Below are 16,909 nucleotides of genomic sequence, written 5' to 3'. Positions count from 1 at the left end.
CATGCATGAAGCCCTGAGTTCAATTCCTTGTTACCACATACACTGAAAAAGCCGGAAATCACCCAGTGGCTCAACTGTTAGAATGCTAGCCTTGAGCAAAAGAAGCCCAAGGGCAGTGTTCAGGTGCTGAGATCAAGCTCTAGGAGTGGCAAGAAAAAGTACAGTAAAAGGCTCTGGGGTACTGTGAAAGATGTTGAGCTTTAGGGGGCAGGTGAAGCAGGGGACCCACACACTTTGAAGCCAGGTGGTCATGGCTCTTCCTTGTAATCCTAGCCAATCAAGAGACTGAGAGATGAATACTGAGACTCTAAGGCAGCAATGGCAGACAAATAAGTCATAAGCTCATTGTAATTTGAGCAGCATAGAGTGGAAAGGGAAGTTTACAGTAGCACTGAGTGAAAAAGATAAGTGAAACACACTGGCCCTCAATTCTACCCCCAGTATTGGCACACACACACACACACACACACACACACACGCACACACACACACACGATGCAGTTATCTAAGATGAGAAGAAGAAAAGGCAAATGCATGATATGAGAGAAATCTACCACATTAGAGCCAAGAGCTCATGGTTATCCTGGGGACAAAGGCTATCCTGGGGCCTAGTCAGTGAAGCAAAGTAGCATAAAGTCCACCCTGAGAATGGCCTCATCATTTAGGATCATTTATTTATTTATTCAGTACCCATTTAATTATTCAGGGCAGCAAGATGTGCTATAATACTTCAATTAATCACTAAACACACAGGGCTAGTATCACTGGTCCACTTGATTTGTGAGGTTCAGCTGTGGGCTGGGATCACATTAAATTCAAAGGTCGAGGCCTCCAATGGAGGCCTGAGTGTCTGAATTCCTCAGAGAATGCAAGTGCACCTAGATTTCCAACCTAAATTTCCCAACTGAGGATCTGGAGTTAATGGGTGGACAAGATCAAATATGTGAAGTAGACAAAACACTAAATGTGTCCTGCACTGCTCCTTCTTGCCTTGCTGGTTCCCACACCACTCGCTGCAAAGGACCAGCACAAGCAAAATCTGCTCCTAGTGTCTATTCCGGGAGAACCCCAGGGAGACACAGCAATGAGACACTGCAGTCAAGCTGCAGGGCCCTGTGTTCCACTTCAGAGGCCACAAGAGGCACAGCTGGATGGGGAGTAGGCGATGGTGACTGAGAGGACAGGAAAGGAGAACCGAGTAGAAGGACACAGGGTGGAGGATCATTGTAGGAAGCTTACTAAATTGTGCTGAAAACCATTTCTTGAGCCATTGGCTCGTGCCTGTATTCCTAGCTAGCGCAGAGGCTGCGGACTGAGGATTGCTCTTCAATGACAGCCTATGCAGGAATGATCATTCCTGTGACATAATTTTGTGTGACACTTATTTCTAATTTACCATCAAAAAGCCAAAAGAAGAGCTCTGGCTGATATGGTTGAGACCTGGCTTTAAGCCAGAAAAACTCAGAGGGAGTGCTCAGACCCTGAGTTCAAACCACAGGACCCACACAATAAAACAAAAAACTTTCCTGAAATATAATTCATCACACCATTTAGACGTACACTAGTCAGAGGCACAATAGTACATTTTCAGAATGAAACCAAATGTAGTCTATATTGCATTGTTTTTTACTCATACTTGAGGCCAATGCACAGTCACTTGATCCATATCTACTTCTACCACTATCCTCGGGTCCCAGCTTCCTGAGGATTATTAGAATGGTTCACCAGTACCTCCCTACTTTTACACACCTGAATGTGTATCATTTCTCCTACTAGTCATTTTCACAAAGCCGTTACAATTGAATAAATTGATTTTAAAACGTTGAATTTTGGAGAAGATGGCAGATGGATAACTGACCCAACTAAGTCCCCTGAGGAAGCAGAACTTGAGGGTCCCATCAAGCTTTTCACATCTAGACAGTCACTCCAACGTAGCTATTCTTTATACAGAGATTTATACCAAAGAAGAAAATTATAAACTGCTTGCAGAAGAAGACAGAATTCAGTACCCACGTACACTGATTGTGCCAGCAGTCACAACAGCAGTGGCTGCAGTGGTGGTTGTGTCTGAGCCCTGGAGCTATCCACGTACCTCTAGGAGGAACGTAAACACCAGGGATGGAGCCCACAGGCCACCTGGCTACACTGGGACAGAGACAACTCATCATATAATGGACCGGAAGCTGTTCTTAGGAGAGGATCACAAGGGCTCAATAGCTATGTACGTATGATCATAGAACGTTCTCTAGGATCAAAATGAAGTCCAAGAAATGGAATAAAGAGGTTTTTTTATTGTACTGTTTGCAATTCTTTCTTTTTTTTCTTTCTTTTTTCTCCTTGGTATATTCTCTTTTGTCACATTTTTTTAAAATATATGTATCCTTTGTATTATATATACGTTCATTTGGTTTGGGGAGGAGAAGGGAAAGCAGTAGGACAAAGGCTAAACCAATTCAGCAGTGAGACTCACTAGCCACTGTTGTAAATGAACTCTATAATCTGGCAGGGGCAGGGAACAGGAAAGGGGAAAAACTGGGAGATAATGAGGGAGCAGATAATCCTGTTTAAAAGGCAATGTACTCATTAACTGATTTATCTGATTGTAACCCCTCTGTAAATCACCCTAACAGTAAAAATTTTTAAATTTCAAAAAAAACAGATGAAAAGAGGGCCGGGAGTTTGGCCTAGTGGTAGAGTGCTTGCCCAGCATGCACTAAGACCCAGGTTCGATTCCTCGGTACCACATACATGAAAAAAGGTGGAAGTGGTGCTGAGGCTCAAGTGGTAGAGCTCTAGCCTTGAGAAAGTCCAAGGACAGCGCTCAGGCCCTGAACTCAAGTCGAGGACTGGCAAAGAAAAAAAAAAGAGAGATGAAAAGAAATGAACAAATGTATATATAACGGCACAAAAGAAACTGATCAGTACCTTAGACATTGTCAAGGCGGCAATGTTACAACAAACATTGACAATTATGAAAAACTTCCCTGATTATAAAATTTCAATAAACATGAAAGTGAAAAGAAATCCCTAATATCATATTGGTTTGCAACTTACAATTGAGCACATTTATACTTCACATTAAATTATTAACAAATCTTTCCCACCAACCAAATGAAAAGATTTCTGCTTCTAACTCTTGCAAGTCAGGAAGCTGAGATCAGAGGACTGGGGTTGGAAATCAGCTTGGGCATGAAAGCCCCTTGGGCTCTTATCTCTAGTTAATCACAAATGAGAGTTGCAGTTTCAGTAGAGGTCTGATCATGAACAAAAATGCTCATGGACCAGGTCTGGAGTTTGCCCTAGCAGTAGAGTGCTTCCCTAGCAAGCACGAAGACCCGGGTTTGATTCCTTGGTACCACATACATAGAAAACGGGAGAAGTGGTGCTGTGGCTCAAGTGCTAGAGCTTCAGCCTTGAGAAAGCCCAAAGACAGTGCAAAGGCCCTGAGCTCAGTCTACAGGACTGGCTCATAAATAAATAAATAAATAAATACCATCCCTCATGGATCCCCCATCCTTTTAACCAGCATTGGTGGAATGTCTCACATGACCAGGTATTGTAACTATAGTATCTAAGAGAGTAGATTTCATCAATACAGCACAGCCTTAGTTGGATCATACCCAATGGGAAAATGCTATTTGATTTTTTTTTTTTGATCGAGGGGTTTGAACTCAGGCCTTGGGCATTGTCTCTGAGCCACAGTGCCATTCCAGTTTTCTGGTGGTTAATTGGAGATAAGAGTCTCCTCGACTATGGTACCCAGGCTTCTTTGAAACTGTGATCCTCTGATCTCAGCCTCTTCAGTAGCTAGGATTACAGACATGAGCCACCAGCACCTGGCTCTTTTGCTACTTTCAAGACAAAATGTGGAATGCTGGTCTGTGATGTCCCACACCTCATGTCACACATGAACATCCCAAATGAACATCCTATGACTCCATCTTCTTAAAATAGACAATCACTAAGCCATTGGTTTGATTTCTGGAGCTCTTGATGGGAAATGGATGGTTGATACTGCCTTTGTACAACTATTTAAAGATAATAAAAATATACACAAGAATGAAAACAAAGATTGTTTCTATAATAAATGTGTCTTGTGTATATGCCTCTACAGTAGCTGTGGACTCTGCTAACAATCTGAACAGATGGCCTACTCATATGCTGTCTACCCAATACAGAAAACATGCAGAGACTTGGGGAATATCACAGAAGCTGGGCTGGAGATGTAGGCTCGAGAGGTCAGGCCTCATGAGGTTGAGCCAGTTATTACCATGGATAGTACTGATTTACCTAGGCAGGAGTAAAGTCATCTTGACATAGAAATAATCATCACAATTGTAGAAAGGTAACGCTAGTTGGTTTTCTGTGCAATGTTTCTCAGCAACTATAAGTACACAAACCAATAGATTACTATGTAGAGTTTGCAATAGGAGCCTTGCTCCAGAATATGATTGATAGTTTCATGTTAAGCAAAACCAGTTAATTTCAACTAGAATGACATCCTTTTTATCTTGGATTCCATATTCATTCCTTTTCTTCTGACACAAATTGTGGGGACTGGTCTGGCTATCACTGGAAGAAGCACAGAAATGGTGAGATAAAGGGTAAGCCAATTTAGCAGTGACACGGACTAGACACTATGTTGGAAATGAACGATATAACTTCAAGTGGGGAGAAGGCAAACCCGGGGGAGAATGAGGGAGGCGGTAACACTGTTCAAAAGGAAATGTACTCGTTACCTGACTTAAGTAACTGTAACCCCTATGTATATCATCTTTACAATAAAAGCCTTTTAAGTCAGACAGAAGTCTGCCTTCCTCTGTGTATTCCATTTCTTTAGTATTTGCTTCTACTTTTCAAAGTATCAGGGCTATGCAAAAAAGAGACCTGTATCTCTAGGAGTTGACATCTATGAGTATGAGAATGCACAACTCGTGGTGTACTAGGGGCTCATGCCTGTAATCATAGCTACTCAGGAAGACCACAGTTCAAAGCCATCCCAGTTAAGAAAGTCTGTGACAAGACTCTTATGTACAGTTAAGCCACGAGCCAGAAGTGGTACTATGGCTTAAGCAATAGAGCACAGCCTTGATCAAAAAAGCTCAAGGCACAGAATCCAGAAAAAAAAATAAACTATAAAAGAATTGGTGGGGGGGGGGAAACCACACGGGTGGGGGGTGGGGAGGAGGGTAATGGGTACCAAGACATGTGAAAGTGTATCAATGTATGTGAATTAATGCACCTTCTATCTGGCAAATATCATGTAAAATTTTTATTAATTACAATAAAAAATTAAAAAAAAGAATTGCTGGAGTTTGGCCTAGTGGTAGAGTGCTTGCCTAGCATGCACGAAGACCTGGGTTCGATTCCTCGGTACCACATATGTAGAAAAGACAGAACTGGTGCTGTGGCTCAAGTGGTAGAGCTCTAGCCTTGAGAAAGCTCAGGCCCTGACTTCAAGCCCCAGGACTGGCCCCCCAAAAAAAGTCCTTGTGAGATTCTTATCTCCAATCAGCCATTCAAAAACTACAAGTAGACTGGAATGTGGCTTAGTGGTACAGTGCTTGCCACACATGCATGAAACCCTGAGTTGGATTCCTCAGTACCATATAAACAGAAATAGCCAAAAGGGGTGCTGTGGCTCAAGTGATAGAGTGCTAGCTTTAAGCAAAAGAAGCCCATGGATGGTGCCCAGACCCTGAGTTCAAGCCAAAGAAGTGGCAAAAAAAAAAGGATTGCTGGGAAAAGATCTTCCTTTTCAAGCCATATATGAAAGTCCTCATATCCAATATACGCAAAGAGCTTAAGAAACCAACCCCTACCAAACCTTATAAAGCAATCACTTAATGGGCAAGAGAGCTAAGTAGAGATTTCTCAGAAGAGGTGAGAATGGCAAAGATACACTTGAGGAAATGCTCATCAACCCTGGCCATAAAGGAAACGCAAATTAAAACAACTCTGAAATTCCATCTCACCCCTGTCAGATTGTCCAACATTGTGAATTTGAACTGCAAATATTGGTGGAAATCTTGGGGGGAAAGTAACTCTTCTACATATTGGTGGGAATGTAAAGCAGTACAACCTCTCTGAACAGCAGTATGGAGGTTCCTCAAAAAAACTAAACACAGACCGTTTTTATTGCTTCGCTATTCATAATAGGCAAGATATAGAGCAACTCAGATGCCCCACAATAGATGAGTGGATCCAAACTATGTGGTACCTATACACAATGGAATTTTACACAGCCATTAGGAAGAATAAAGTAATATCATCTGCAAGGAAATAGAACTAGAACAAACCATGTTAGGTGAGCTAAGCCAAACTCAGAGACACAAATCGTGCATATTCTTTTGGATGTGCAAAAATGAGATCTAAAATGCATTGGGATATAAATTAGAAAGGATTCTAGATAATCACAAACATTGAGAACAAAAGAGGGCACCATTAGGAGAGAAACAAAAATGCAAAGCCCATGTGCCTCTTTTTATTCATATAAAATTCAGAAATGAACTCCAAAAGGTGGAGGGAAGAAACATGCTTTTTCCCCCTTTCTTTTGTTTAGTTTTTAATTTTTGATGATCTGTCTTCTTTACCTTATGTATGGTGTATTCAAGTATACCTCTTCAGAAGGGTTTGGGAGGTGTACAGAACTCAAGGGTAAAATGACAAAAACAGAGCAGTGGAGCCCACTGGACACCAACGAAAGTGAGCTACATAACTTGTGGATAGAGACAAGAGGGACTGGGAGAGCATGAGGGAAGGGAAGATACTGTATAAATGGAAATATACTTATTACCTGACTTGTGTAATTGCAATACCTCTGTATACCACCACTACAATAAGAATAAAGTAAATTAAGTTTTAAAATGAAATAAAAAAGAATGCAAAACCTAATAGGTTTTCCAAGAACCAGTTCCTAAGTGAACAAGAGAAATATAAAGAGGGATCCAAGTCCAACATGGCTAGAACAACCCAGAATAAGGATTTCAGGGGCAAGAAACTAGAAAGCAAGTGCCTTAGATGACATCATCCTCTACAAGGTATCATCAACACTACTCTTCAACTAGGTAAAAGCTCTTTCATTCTGCTTCTACTATTTGAAAATTCAAATGGCTCAACTAAACGGTTTCAGAACAATGAAGTTTTCAATCTCAAAGTCCCTTTCCTTATCCCTCAAACATGTGAACTATATATGCAATATGTAATTATCATATAATATAGAAAGCAAAATAAGCAAATTAAAAATAACTATTAATGAACATTGGTGAGAAACAGAGGTGATGTCCTCAATATAAGAACGTAGACGAAAGGGGATTTCCTGTCTGTCTTGCAGTCACCAAAGATCAAGCATTAGAGAGCTACTAGAGCTCTCCTGCCATTCTCTACCCAAACCCAGCTTCTGGTTCAGATTCTGATGTTGTGATTGGCTACTCCAGGCCTTTCAACTGCCTGAGTAATGACATCATTCTCCCACTGAACCTATCACTACTTGGTAGAATCTTGGGGTTTCCATGGCATCGTCCATGCGTATATTTGGATCATCGCTAGTGACCAGTGTCCAGTGAGCTCCGTACTGGACACACTCTTGCTCTTTAGCTTCAGCTACGCACACATCCTCTAGTGTCATTCTTCATCCCTTGTTTCTCCAGTTGATATTACCCATTGTCTCAGTATGTCAGGTAAGAAGAAAAAGGGATTTAGAGTTTTCATTAGACTCCCCTGCTCCCTAAATTTAATAGTAGAATCAAAACAGCTTCAAGTATTGAATTAGAAATGTTGGGCTGTGATGTTTACTAGGTATATATGACTTAGCCACATGATTTACTTTGTGACAAAAATCTGTTGCTTTGTCTGCAACATGAAGAAAATGAATTGTTTATCTTGTGATAGCTTTGTTTTCCAGCACTGTATTTTTTTTGCCCGTCTTGGGCTTGAGCTCAGGGCTTGAGCACTGTCCTTGGACTTTCTCAAGGCTAGCAGTCTACCACTTGAGCCTCAGCACCACTTCCAGCTTTTTGCTATGTATGTGGGGTACCGAGGAATCGATCCCAGGTCTTCATGCATGCTAGGCAAGCACTCTACTATTAGGCCAAACTCCCGGCCCTCCAGCACTGTATTTTTAATGACATTTATGAATGGAGAATGAAGCTACAGATTTCTTCAGAGAGTCAATTTTAAACAAACTAATGGAGAAGGAAACCTAGTCGTGTTGAAATCCCTATACCAAGATACTTCATTTTTAACAGTATCCTCTAAAAATTAGTTCCACTTTGGTATTTCAAATGTAGTAAAAATTTTTTAATTGGAGAATTTATTAACATTGATTTTTACATCATATTTTAAATGACAAGTTTAACCAACAAGTGTTCCAGGAGGGAATCTCTATTTACAATCACTGGGACTTAGTATTTAGAACTTAATCAAAACTAGGCTAAGGGATTGTATGTCATAGAAACATATTAATTTATGAAATAAAACATTATGTCTCTAGAGTCATAGGTTTTGATGTCTATATAGTTACGTTTATATCAAATGTCGTAAATTTAAGCATAGTGTGTGTTTCCATATTTCTGCTCAGACAAGGTAAAGAGAAAAACAGGAAGAGAGAGGGGATGACGGGACTAGAATGAGGCAGATGATCTAGAAGGAAAGGTTCACCAGGAACTAGAGGTGAAGAAAAGATGAAGAAGGTGATGAGAAATAACACAGAGCCAAAGACATGAAGAGCATGGAGACATTCTCAAGAAAACAGCGGTGGTTTCAATAGAATGTTGAAGAGGATCAAACATTTTTAAATCCACACACAGAAAACCGAGGGCAATCTAACCAGAGCCAGGCAAAATGAAGTTAGTGTTAGCCACATTGATGGACCAAAAGCCAACTAAGGTTAAAACAGAGAATCATTAAAAGCAGTTTCTGAGATGTCACTTTTAGCTGGTTCCTGCTTTAGGTTTGTTATGTGTTTGTTTTTTTTGTCGTTGACTCTGAATACAGATGATGCTTTGAACGAGCCTTTTGTCAACCTGACTAACTTAGGGCCGGCACAGGTGCCAGCCACTCCTTTAGCTTTCTTTGTTTTACTTAGGTTTTTTTTGAAGATATGAAATTTTAGGTCAGGCAAATCTTGAACCATGATCCTACCACCTAGGAAGGACTCTCTTGTACCTTGGGCCACAGTCATGATCTACTAACAGAGGGCTTCTTTGATTGAGATGAGGTGTTCAGTAACCAGCCTAGATGGATCTCAAACCACTGTCCAGCAGACTGTTTCCCAAACAGGATTAGAGAAGGGAGCTACTGAGCCTTGACAGTTTCCAATGTAAACATTTTAGATATGTATTCCAAATTATTTTAAGGAATATTTCTTGAGAGGGATTACACAGAAGGTTCTGTAATATATTTCAACATTACTTTTCATTCTTATATTTAGACTTCATGGAAGTGTGTGTGTGTGTGTGTGTGTGTGTGTGTGTGTGTGTGTGTGTGTTTGTATGAATACCAAGATTTAAACTCCAAGCTTGACACTGTCTCTGAGCTTTTTAGCTTATAGGTAGAGCTCTACAACTCATCAGGTCTCCAATTCCAGGTTTTGATATTTAACCGTTAATAAGAGTCCTACAGACTTTATGGGAAGGACTGGCTTGAAATAATAATTTTCAAACCTCAAGCTCCAGTAGTTAGGATTACAGCCTTGAATCATGAGAGCTGAACATGCATTTTTTAATAAAGTATTCTAATTTGTATCAGAAGCAGGTTTCAACTAAAAGCTGTAATAATGATGATAATGATAGACTTCTAAGTGTTTATTTTACATTTGTATCAATATTTTTCTCAGATTGGTTTTCAAACGTTTATATATATATTTTTTTTACTGTTATATAAGGGTTACATGATATTTGCCAGATAGATGGTGCATTAATTCCCATTTCAAACGGTTTTTAAAGATTTTTTGATGCTGCTATTTATACTAAATTGATTTAAATACCCAGCTAGAACAATTACTATCTTTACATTGAGGTATGATATTTAGAGAAATCATTTTGGTTTGTCTTTCTTTGTTCTGATTTTTTCTTTTCTACATTTGTGCTATATTGTCCAATCTGGTATTAATGTCCTGACAAAAGTGATTGTCTGGGACTAGGAGTTTGGCCTACTGGTAGAGTGTTTGCCTCACATGCACGAAAAAGCCAGGTTCGATTCTTTGGTACCACATACATTGGAAAAAAAAAACAAAGTCAGAAGTGGTCCTGAGGCTCAAGTGGTAGAGCTCTAGCCTTGAGAAAGTCCAAGGACAGTGCCGAGGCCCTGAGCTCAAGCCCAGGACAGGCAAAAAAAAAAAGTGATTGTCTAACCACACTATCCCATGTGCTAGGGATACTAGGTCTCCTGCACATTCAAAAATATTGATCTATGTCAATTATGACCATGTATATGGCATGAGGGATGATGTAAAAAAAAAACAAGTTACCTAACTTCCAGGATATAGGGTCAGAAGACAATGATTAATCATTCTCAAAAAGCAACTGGAAATTGAATTGAGAGTGCCATTTATACTACCAAAATTATGAGATACTTAGAATAATTACAAAAGATATGTGTAAGATGTACATGCTGAAAATTACCAAGCTTTGGTGAGAAAATCAAAGGAGCAGTCGAGTAAATGAAGAGTTATCCATGTTCATGAAAAGGAAGATTCACTATTGTCAATCCAGGGAGAAGAATGAGAGATGAGCGATATAAGAACAGATTGGAGTGGTATGCCTTTAAGTGGAGAAAGAAAGCTTTCGCTAAGGAAATTCAACAGCTTCCACAAGCTGAGAAAGACCAGAAAATAGAAATTCTGAGCCTCTGAGCTCTGAAAACTTTCACCGTGTAAACAGGATACAACAGTTACATAGCACATATTAGGCCCTATTGTCCAAAATAGTCCTTTCCAGAATTTTATCTTGAAAGTATAATTTCAAACATTTCACATGCAGAAGTATAAGAATAAAATCTGTATTTAAAAACAGCATGGGGGCTGGGAGTTTGGCCTAGTGGTAGAGTGCTTGCCTAGCATGCATGAAGATGCAGGATCAATTCCTTGGTATCACACACATAGAAAAAAGCTAGAAGTGGTGCTGAGGCTCTAGTAGTAGAGCTCTGGCCTTGAGAAAGTCCAAGGACAGTGCTCAGGCCCTGAGCTCAAGAACAGGACTAGCAAAAACAAAGCGTGACTGCTTGAATATTTACATTTAATGCATTTTTCTGCCTCCACACACATTACACCTATACCAACTTCAGTTCAACTCCCAGAATACAAAACACACACACACACACACACACACACACACACACACACACACGTGCACACGCACACACACACACACACACAGGCACACACAGACACACACATATAATTCAAAACCACTTTCTAATCCTGTGATGGTTTTTGTCTGAAATAGATGAGAAAATGTTTGTTTTCACAACATTGCATATGTAATAAGATCACTTTATTTATTGGTAAGTATACTATAATGAATATTTGACATACATCCAAATTAGCTTTAATGTCTTTCTATTTTGTTCCATATCAGTCATGTATAATATGTCACTTACATTCATTATTCAATATTATTACTGATATCATTGTTTTCAGCATGTATAATATATCATTGATGAGTGACTTGAAGTTCAGAACGTCTCAGTCTTCTTTTTTTTTTGCCAGTCCTGGGCTCGAGCTCAGGGCCTGAGCACTGTCCTTGGACTTTGTCAAGGCTAGAGCTCTACCACTTGAGCCTCAACACCACTTCTAGCTTTTTTCTGTGTATGTGGTACCAAGGAATCGAACCCGGGTCTTCATGCATGCTAGGCAAGCACTTCAACCACTAGGCCAAACTCCTGGCCCCTTCCTTTTCTTCTTTTGTGTGGGTCATGGGTTTTGACAAGGGCCTGGGAGAATCCCTCAGCTCTTCAGCTCAGAGCTACCATCCTACCCTAGAGCCAAGTCCCAGTTCCCGTTTTCTGGAGCTTAATTGGAAATAAGAGTCTCAGGTCTTTTTGTGCTCCAGCTGATTTTGAACCTTAACCCTCAGATCTCAGCCTCCTGAGTAGCTAGGATTACCGGAGTGAGCCACCCAACCCAGCAGAGGGTTTCAGGTTTCCTACAAAAAGTATATTGGGAACTCTGAGGTGGTCATTGTATTCTTTACTTATCTTCTGGTCTGTGTTTTAAGTAAGCACTAAAAATGGCCAGAGATTTCGATAAGGTTACACAATAACAAGAAAAATGCAAACTATTTTCTCAAGACCAACATCCACTGGCTTATAGGAAGTTCAAGTTCTCCTGATTTCTGGGCATTCTTCACCTGCTCACCCTTTGGAACACGGTGCTCATAGTAATTCAAAAGAAGTACTTGAGCCAATCAGGCTGGCCTCTGCCCCTAGGTTTCCTGCTCGTGAATGGGTGATCTAACAAGTACACTGAGGATACCTGAGATTCAAAAGGCTCACATGCTAGGACACAGTTAGGAGTGACTCAGGGAAAGTCAGGACAAGAAGGAGAAGCCTGCTTCTGCCTAGGAAACAGCACAGGAACCACTTGGTGTCTCCTGTTGAACCTCTTTGCAAAGTTCATCAGAAGAATGTGGGTGGCTATTGGAATGAGAGCATTCCCAGTCAGTCACAGCCAGCTTCCAATATGCTGTTCCTCCAAAACAGGGAGAGTTGGGCAACCTTATCCATTTTTTAACCACCCCTTGCTTCTTGCAGACAATTTCCAGCATGCATCTTTACTTGGAGCTGCAAACTCACTACAGCTTCCTCTTCCTGTGGAGAACGATGCCACTTCTCTAACAGGCAACAGCTGCAACATCTCCACAGTCTCCACCCCAGCCTTCACTTCAGCATGGCCACTGCCATCAACCTCTGGCACCTCTTTGCAGCCACTCACGGGTCTTTGCCAACATTCCAGCACACCCATGCTGTCAGGGGTTACTGGCCAGAACCACATCTCCACTGCCGCCTCCTCCTGTGCCAGTGCTTTTGAATGGGAGTACACAGGACACAATAAAAAGTCCTCTGCACTGGGAGACTTCACAGTGACTCTCATTGACCAGGGCACAGCAGTCCCTTCAATGACTATGACATCTCGATATGCGGATGCAAATGCCATAGTCCCTCTGTATCCATCGCTGTCTGCCAGCCTGGTTCAGGGGACGTTATCTCACATCCCACAACAAGAGAGTAGTAGCTTGTTACTTCCCTGCCAACGAAACAGCCAAATTTACTACTATAACCGAAGCACAGTGGGCCCTCTGTTATCTGGAGAACCTGGTCCCTGCCTGCAATCATATGGCTCTGTGTCCTATACAGGGAGCAGGGTCTTTGCTCCTCAGCCAGAAATCGTGATGATGCTCCAAGAGGTTCAGCCCGCAAATGTCCCACCACCAGTCTCCACTTCTGGAATCTACTACTCTGTGTCTGCTCAACACCACCCAGAAACCAGTGTTCAAGGTAAGCACAGACAACAGAAAGGAACAGGATTAGCAGCACAAAAAGGAGGGGCTGACCTGCATCTGCATAGAGTCTCCACTACTCCACAAATATAGTCTAAATCCTCAGTCTCACCCACCACACTCACAAGGAGACCTCCAATTTCTGCCATGAGGCAGAGGGCCAAGGGTATGGCTCCAGTGGTGGAGCACTGACTGCTTCAAACCTCAGTGCTGCCACTAATTGCACTGGATAATTAAGTAAATACATAAGTGAGGAAATATGGCTGTGCTGCTCTTAGATGCCACCCAAAGCACACTCAGTGAGGCCATGGTCTACATTGTCCTCACAATCCATTCTCCCTAATTAATCCCCTTCTTGTTCGAGTTCTTTGCTTTCATTGGAAAATATGTCAAACATTAGTTTTGATAATAGCAGATAAACTTGCTTTACTGTGTGCAGAGAACCTGCCCAAAGGAAGCAGGTGAGAATATATATTTTGCATATTTCATGGGCAGGAATTCCACCCTGAAGCTGAGCACCACTGAATCATGCCTGTGGCCTAGCTAATCAGGAGCCTGAGAGCTGAGGAACAAATTTCAAAGTCAGCCTGCAAAGTGTTTTCAACATCTCATTGTCAGTTCCCAAATGCAGACAATAGATGCCTAAAAAAAGCGAGAATACATCAGGCCTAAGAAAAAGTCAAGCAGCAAAAGAAAAAAGGCTGAGTTCAAGTCCCAGAAGCATCCAGTGCATGATCACATTCTCTAGCTCTCTATTCTCCCCGTCTCTCCCTCACACACACATGCACATGGGCACACACTCAACGCTCAGAAATGCACTCAAAACATGCTAAACCTGTCCTCCCCTCCCTGACTGCCCCTCACTTGCCGTTCTCTCAGATCAGGGTGAGAATCAACACCTATTTTACTTACAGGACACTGGCAATAATCGACAACTATATAAATAGATGACACTTTATAAAGCTGGTTTTTTTGTTGTTTGAACCCAGAGTCAAGAACACAGTAAGGAACTACTTTACTTCTGACCCATACATGATGTCCAAATCATTTCCTACTTTTAAAACTTCTTTCATTTTTATTTCACTGACAACAATTCTATAGAGGAAAAGGGAAAAGAAATAATGACAATGAATTAGCACAAGTTTTACATAGAGTAGCTATCACGATCTTCCAACTCACGATCCTGTCCATGGTGCTTAAAACTAGCTGCTAGAAACACCTTGCTCAGTGATGACAATGCCCTTAAATCATTGGTGCATAAATGGAGCATCTTACTTACCAGGGACTGATTTCTGCTGTGATTTCTTTACATCAGTAGAAACTTCCATGGCAATGCATACACTTTTCTAGAATCACAACTTTCTAGAATCATAAATTTTGCCAGTCACAAACTGCAGACAACCCAAGTCCTACAAGCATAAATGTTGAAGTCCTTGAGAGAAACATGTGTCACCTGACTTTGGAGACATTCCGATATCAATCCAGTAGTAAACATTCCTAGTACCTTGGTCTTGCCTCCAGCAAATCCAGACACAGAGAATAAGCATTAGGATGAAATTGAAAGCAAGGTTTGAAAGCCTCTGGTTGCCTTTGAGAAACTAATAGAAAGTCAGGATGCTCCACCTGACATTTAGCAGCTGCAGGTCGACATTAACCTTAGGGCCAAGAGAGAAGTCTACATGGAACAAGGCCAATTTAGATACTCTGAGTCTTGAGACAAATGGAATGGAATGTGACAGTGGGTAGCTAACAGATATCACTGTGATGGTCAAGACATTCATTTTAACCAGATTTTCACCTCCTTCACAGATTTTCAGCAATCCAATATTTCTACTATAACCCACATCAAAGATACAGACACCATCAATGAGATTCTGCTGCAGGAAAACTCGGTGGTCACCAAGTATTCCACTGATCAAGTGTCCAAGAACAAGCACGACGCCTTGGAAAGTGTGGATGGAACTCCCGAGGCCAAAGGCCATCAGCTGCAGCCACGGGGCCTGCTGAAGAAAGAGGAAACTTAGTGTAGCACCCCAGCCAGTGACAAGGCTTCCCTGAACACAGCCCAGCCTCCAAAGCCTGCATCCAGCAGGGTGAGCAAAACAAAGAGCCATGGGCAGAATGAGCCCAAAAGGATCAGGGGAAGCAATCCCAAGAAATGTGAAGAAACCAAGCAGTCAGGGAACAAACTGAAAACAGAAGAGAAGGCAAGCATTCCCAAGATGAAGCACAAGAGAAGCCACCCTGAGCTTAGCCAAGAGACCTTCAAAAGACCTCGAACCAACCTAGGCGTGCAGATGTGGGAGTCAGTGCAGGTTTTTCATGCCCTAGGAAAGAAGAATGAGAAGAAAACTGCAAGCGGCACACGAGACTCTGCTATGAAATCATGGCTGGATATTCCACATGAGGGTAAAGGCCCTAGAAACATTCAAGTCAAGAAAAGGGAAAGGAGTGAAAGCCAGTGTCCATCCCCATCCCAGGATGAGCTGCCTCCCCCTGGCAAGGTCAAGTTGGTTCCTTTGCCTTTTCTAACCCCAGAGAAGCCTCAGGCTCGACCCGTTCCTCACAGGCCACAGTCTCTGGCCTCCAGGAGGCCCACTGTACCATACCCTGCACGGCCTCATGCTACCACGGCTCAACCTACCGCAGTCAGCCTGTCTCAACCAGCTTCTGCCAACACGAGTCTCAGAGGTTCCACCAAAGCATCTCAGCCAAGTGTAACCAATACATACACACAGGGATTGGCCAATGCTCCCCAGCCTAGTGTATCTCAGTCTGCTGTTGCTAGGCCTGAACCCCACTCAACCTCATCCAGCGCTTCTGTCCAGCACAAGCCTGTTTCCACTGCTGGGAACGAGTTCCGTTCACCGCCTAAGCCTCATAACCAGTACCTACTCCAAGATTTCAGCCGCCAACCAATTCCATGGAGGAAACCCGATATTCCTGGCCCTGTAGTATCAAATCCCATCACCAAGGAGCAAAGGCCAGAGCGTGAAGCCATGAAAAGGCGGGCCCAGCAAGAGCGTGAGAATGCTGCCCAATACACTGCTTTGGGGAAACTGCAGTTTTTTGTTCAGAGGCAAAGAGATATGGAAGTGTCTCACTACTATGGCTACACAGTGTAAGAGTTGCTGCGATTGTGGGTACCACATGTTTTCCCATGTATATATATATAAAAATATATATGTATATATATACAAAGATAAATATGAACATTTATATAGGCATATAGTATATGGATATAAATGCATAGATGTTGGTAGAATAATATTACTACAATATACCCAAAACTTAATAAACCTGAACGATTAAATGTAATGAAATTTAATATATGACTAATAAAGAACCCATTTGAGTTTTATGATATTGCAAAGTTTGGCTTCATTTTGGATAGAGTTTGGACTCAAAAGTTA

General features: G+C 41.6%; 1 protein-coding gene across 1 annotated transcript; it reads left to right on the top strand.

Annotated features, from left to right (window-relative positions):
* The first annotated feature begins 1,165 nt into the window (after positions 1 to 1,165).
* Positions 1,166 to 16,621, top strand: LOC150060562 (uncharacterized protein C2orf78-like). The gene is given in 5 exon segments (XM_090337562.1): positions 1,166 to 1,226; positions 7,597 to 7,623; positions 7,626 to 7,679; positions 12,751 to 13,487; positions 15,287 to 16,621. Coding segments are annotated over 5 exon segments (2,214 nt in total).
* The last annotated feature ends 288 nt before the right edge of the window (positions 16,622 to 16,909 follow it).

The sequence above is a fragment of the Megascapheus bottae genome, chromosome 7 (genome assembly GCF_031878675.1).
Source record: "Megascapheus bottae isolate mThoBot1 chromosome 7, mThoBot2.hap1, whole genome shotgun sequence".
NCBI classification, from domain to species: Eukaryota; Metazoa; Chordata; class Mammalia; order Rodentia; family Geomyidae; genus Megascapheus; species Megascapheus bottae.
This window is presented reverse-complemented; position numbering and strand designations above follow the sequence as displayed.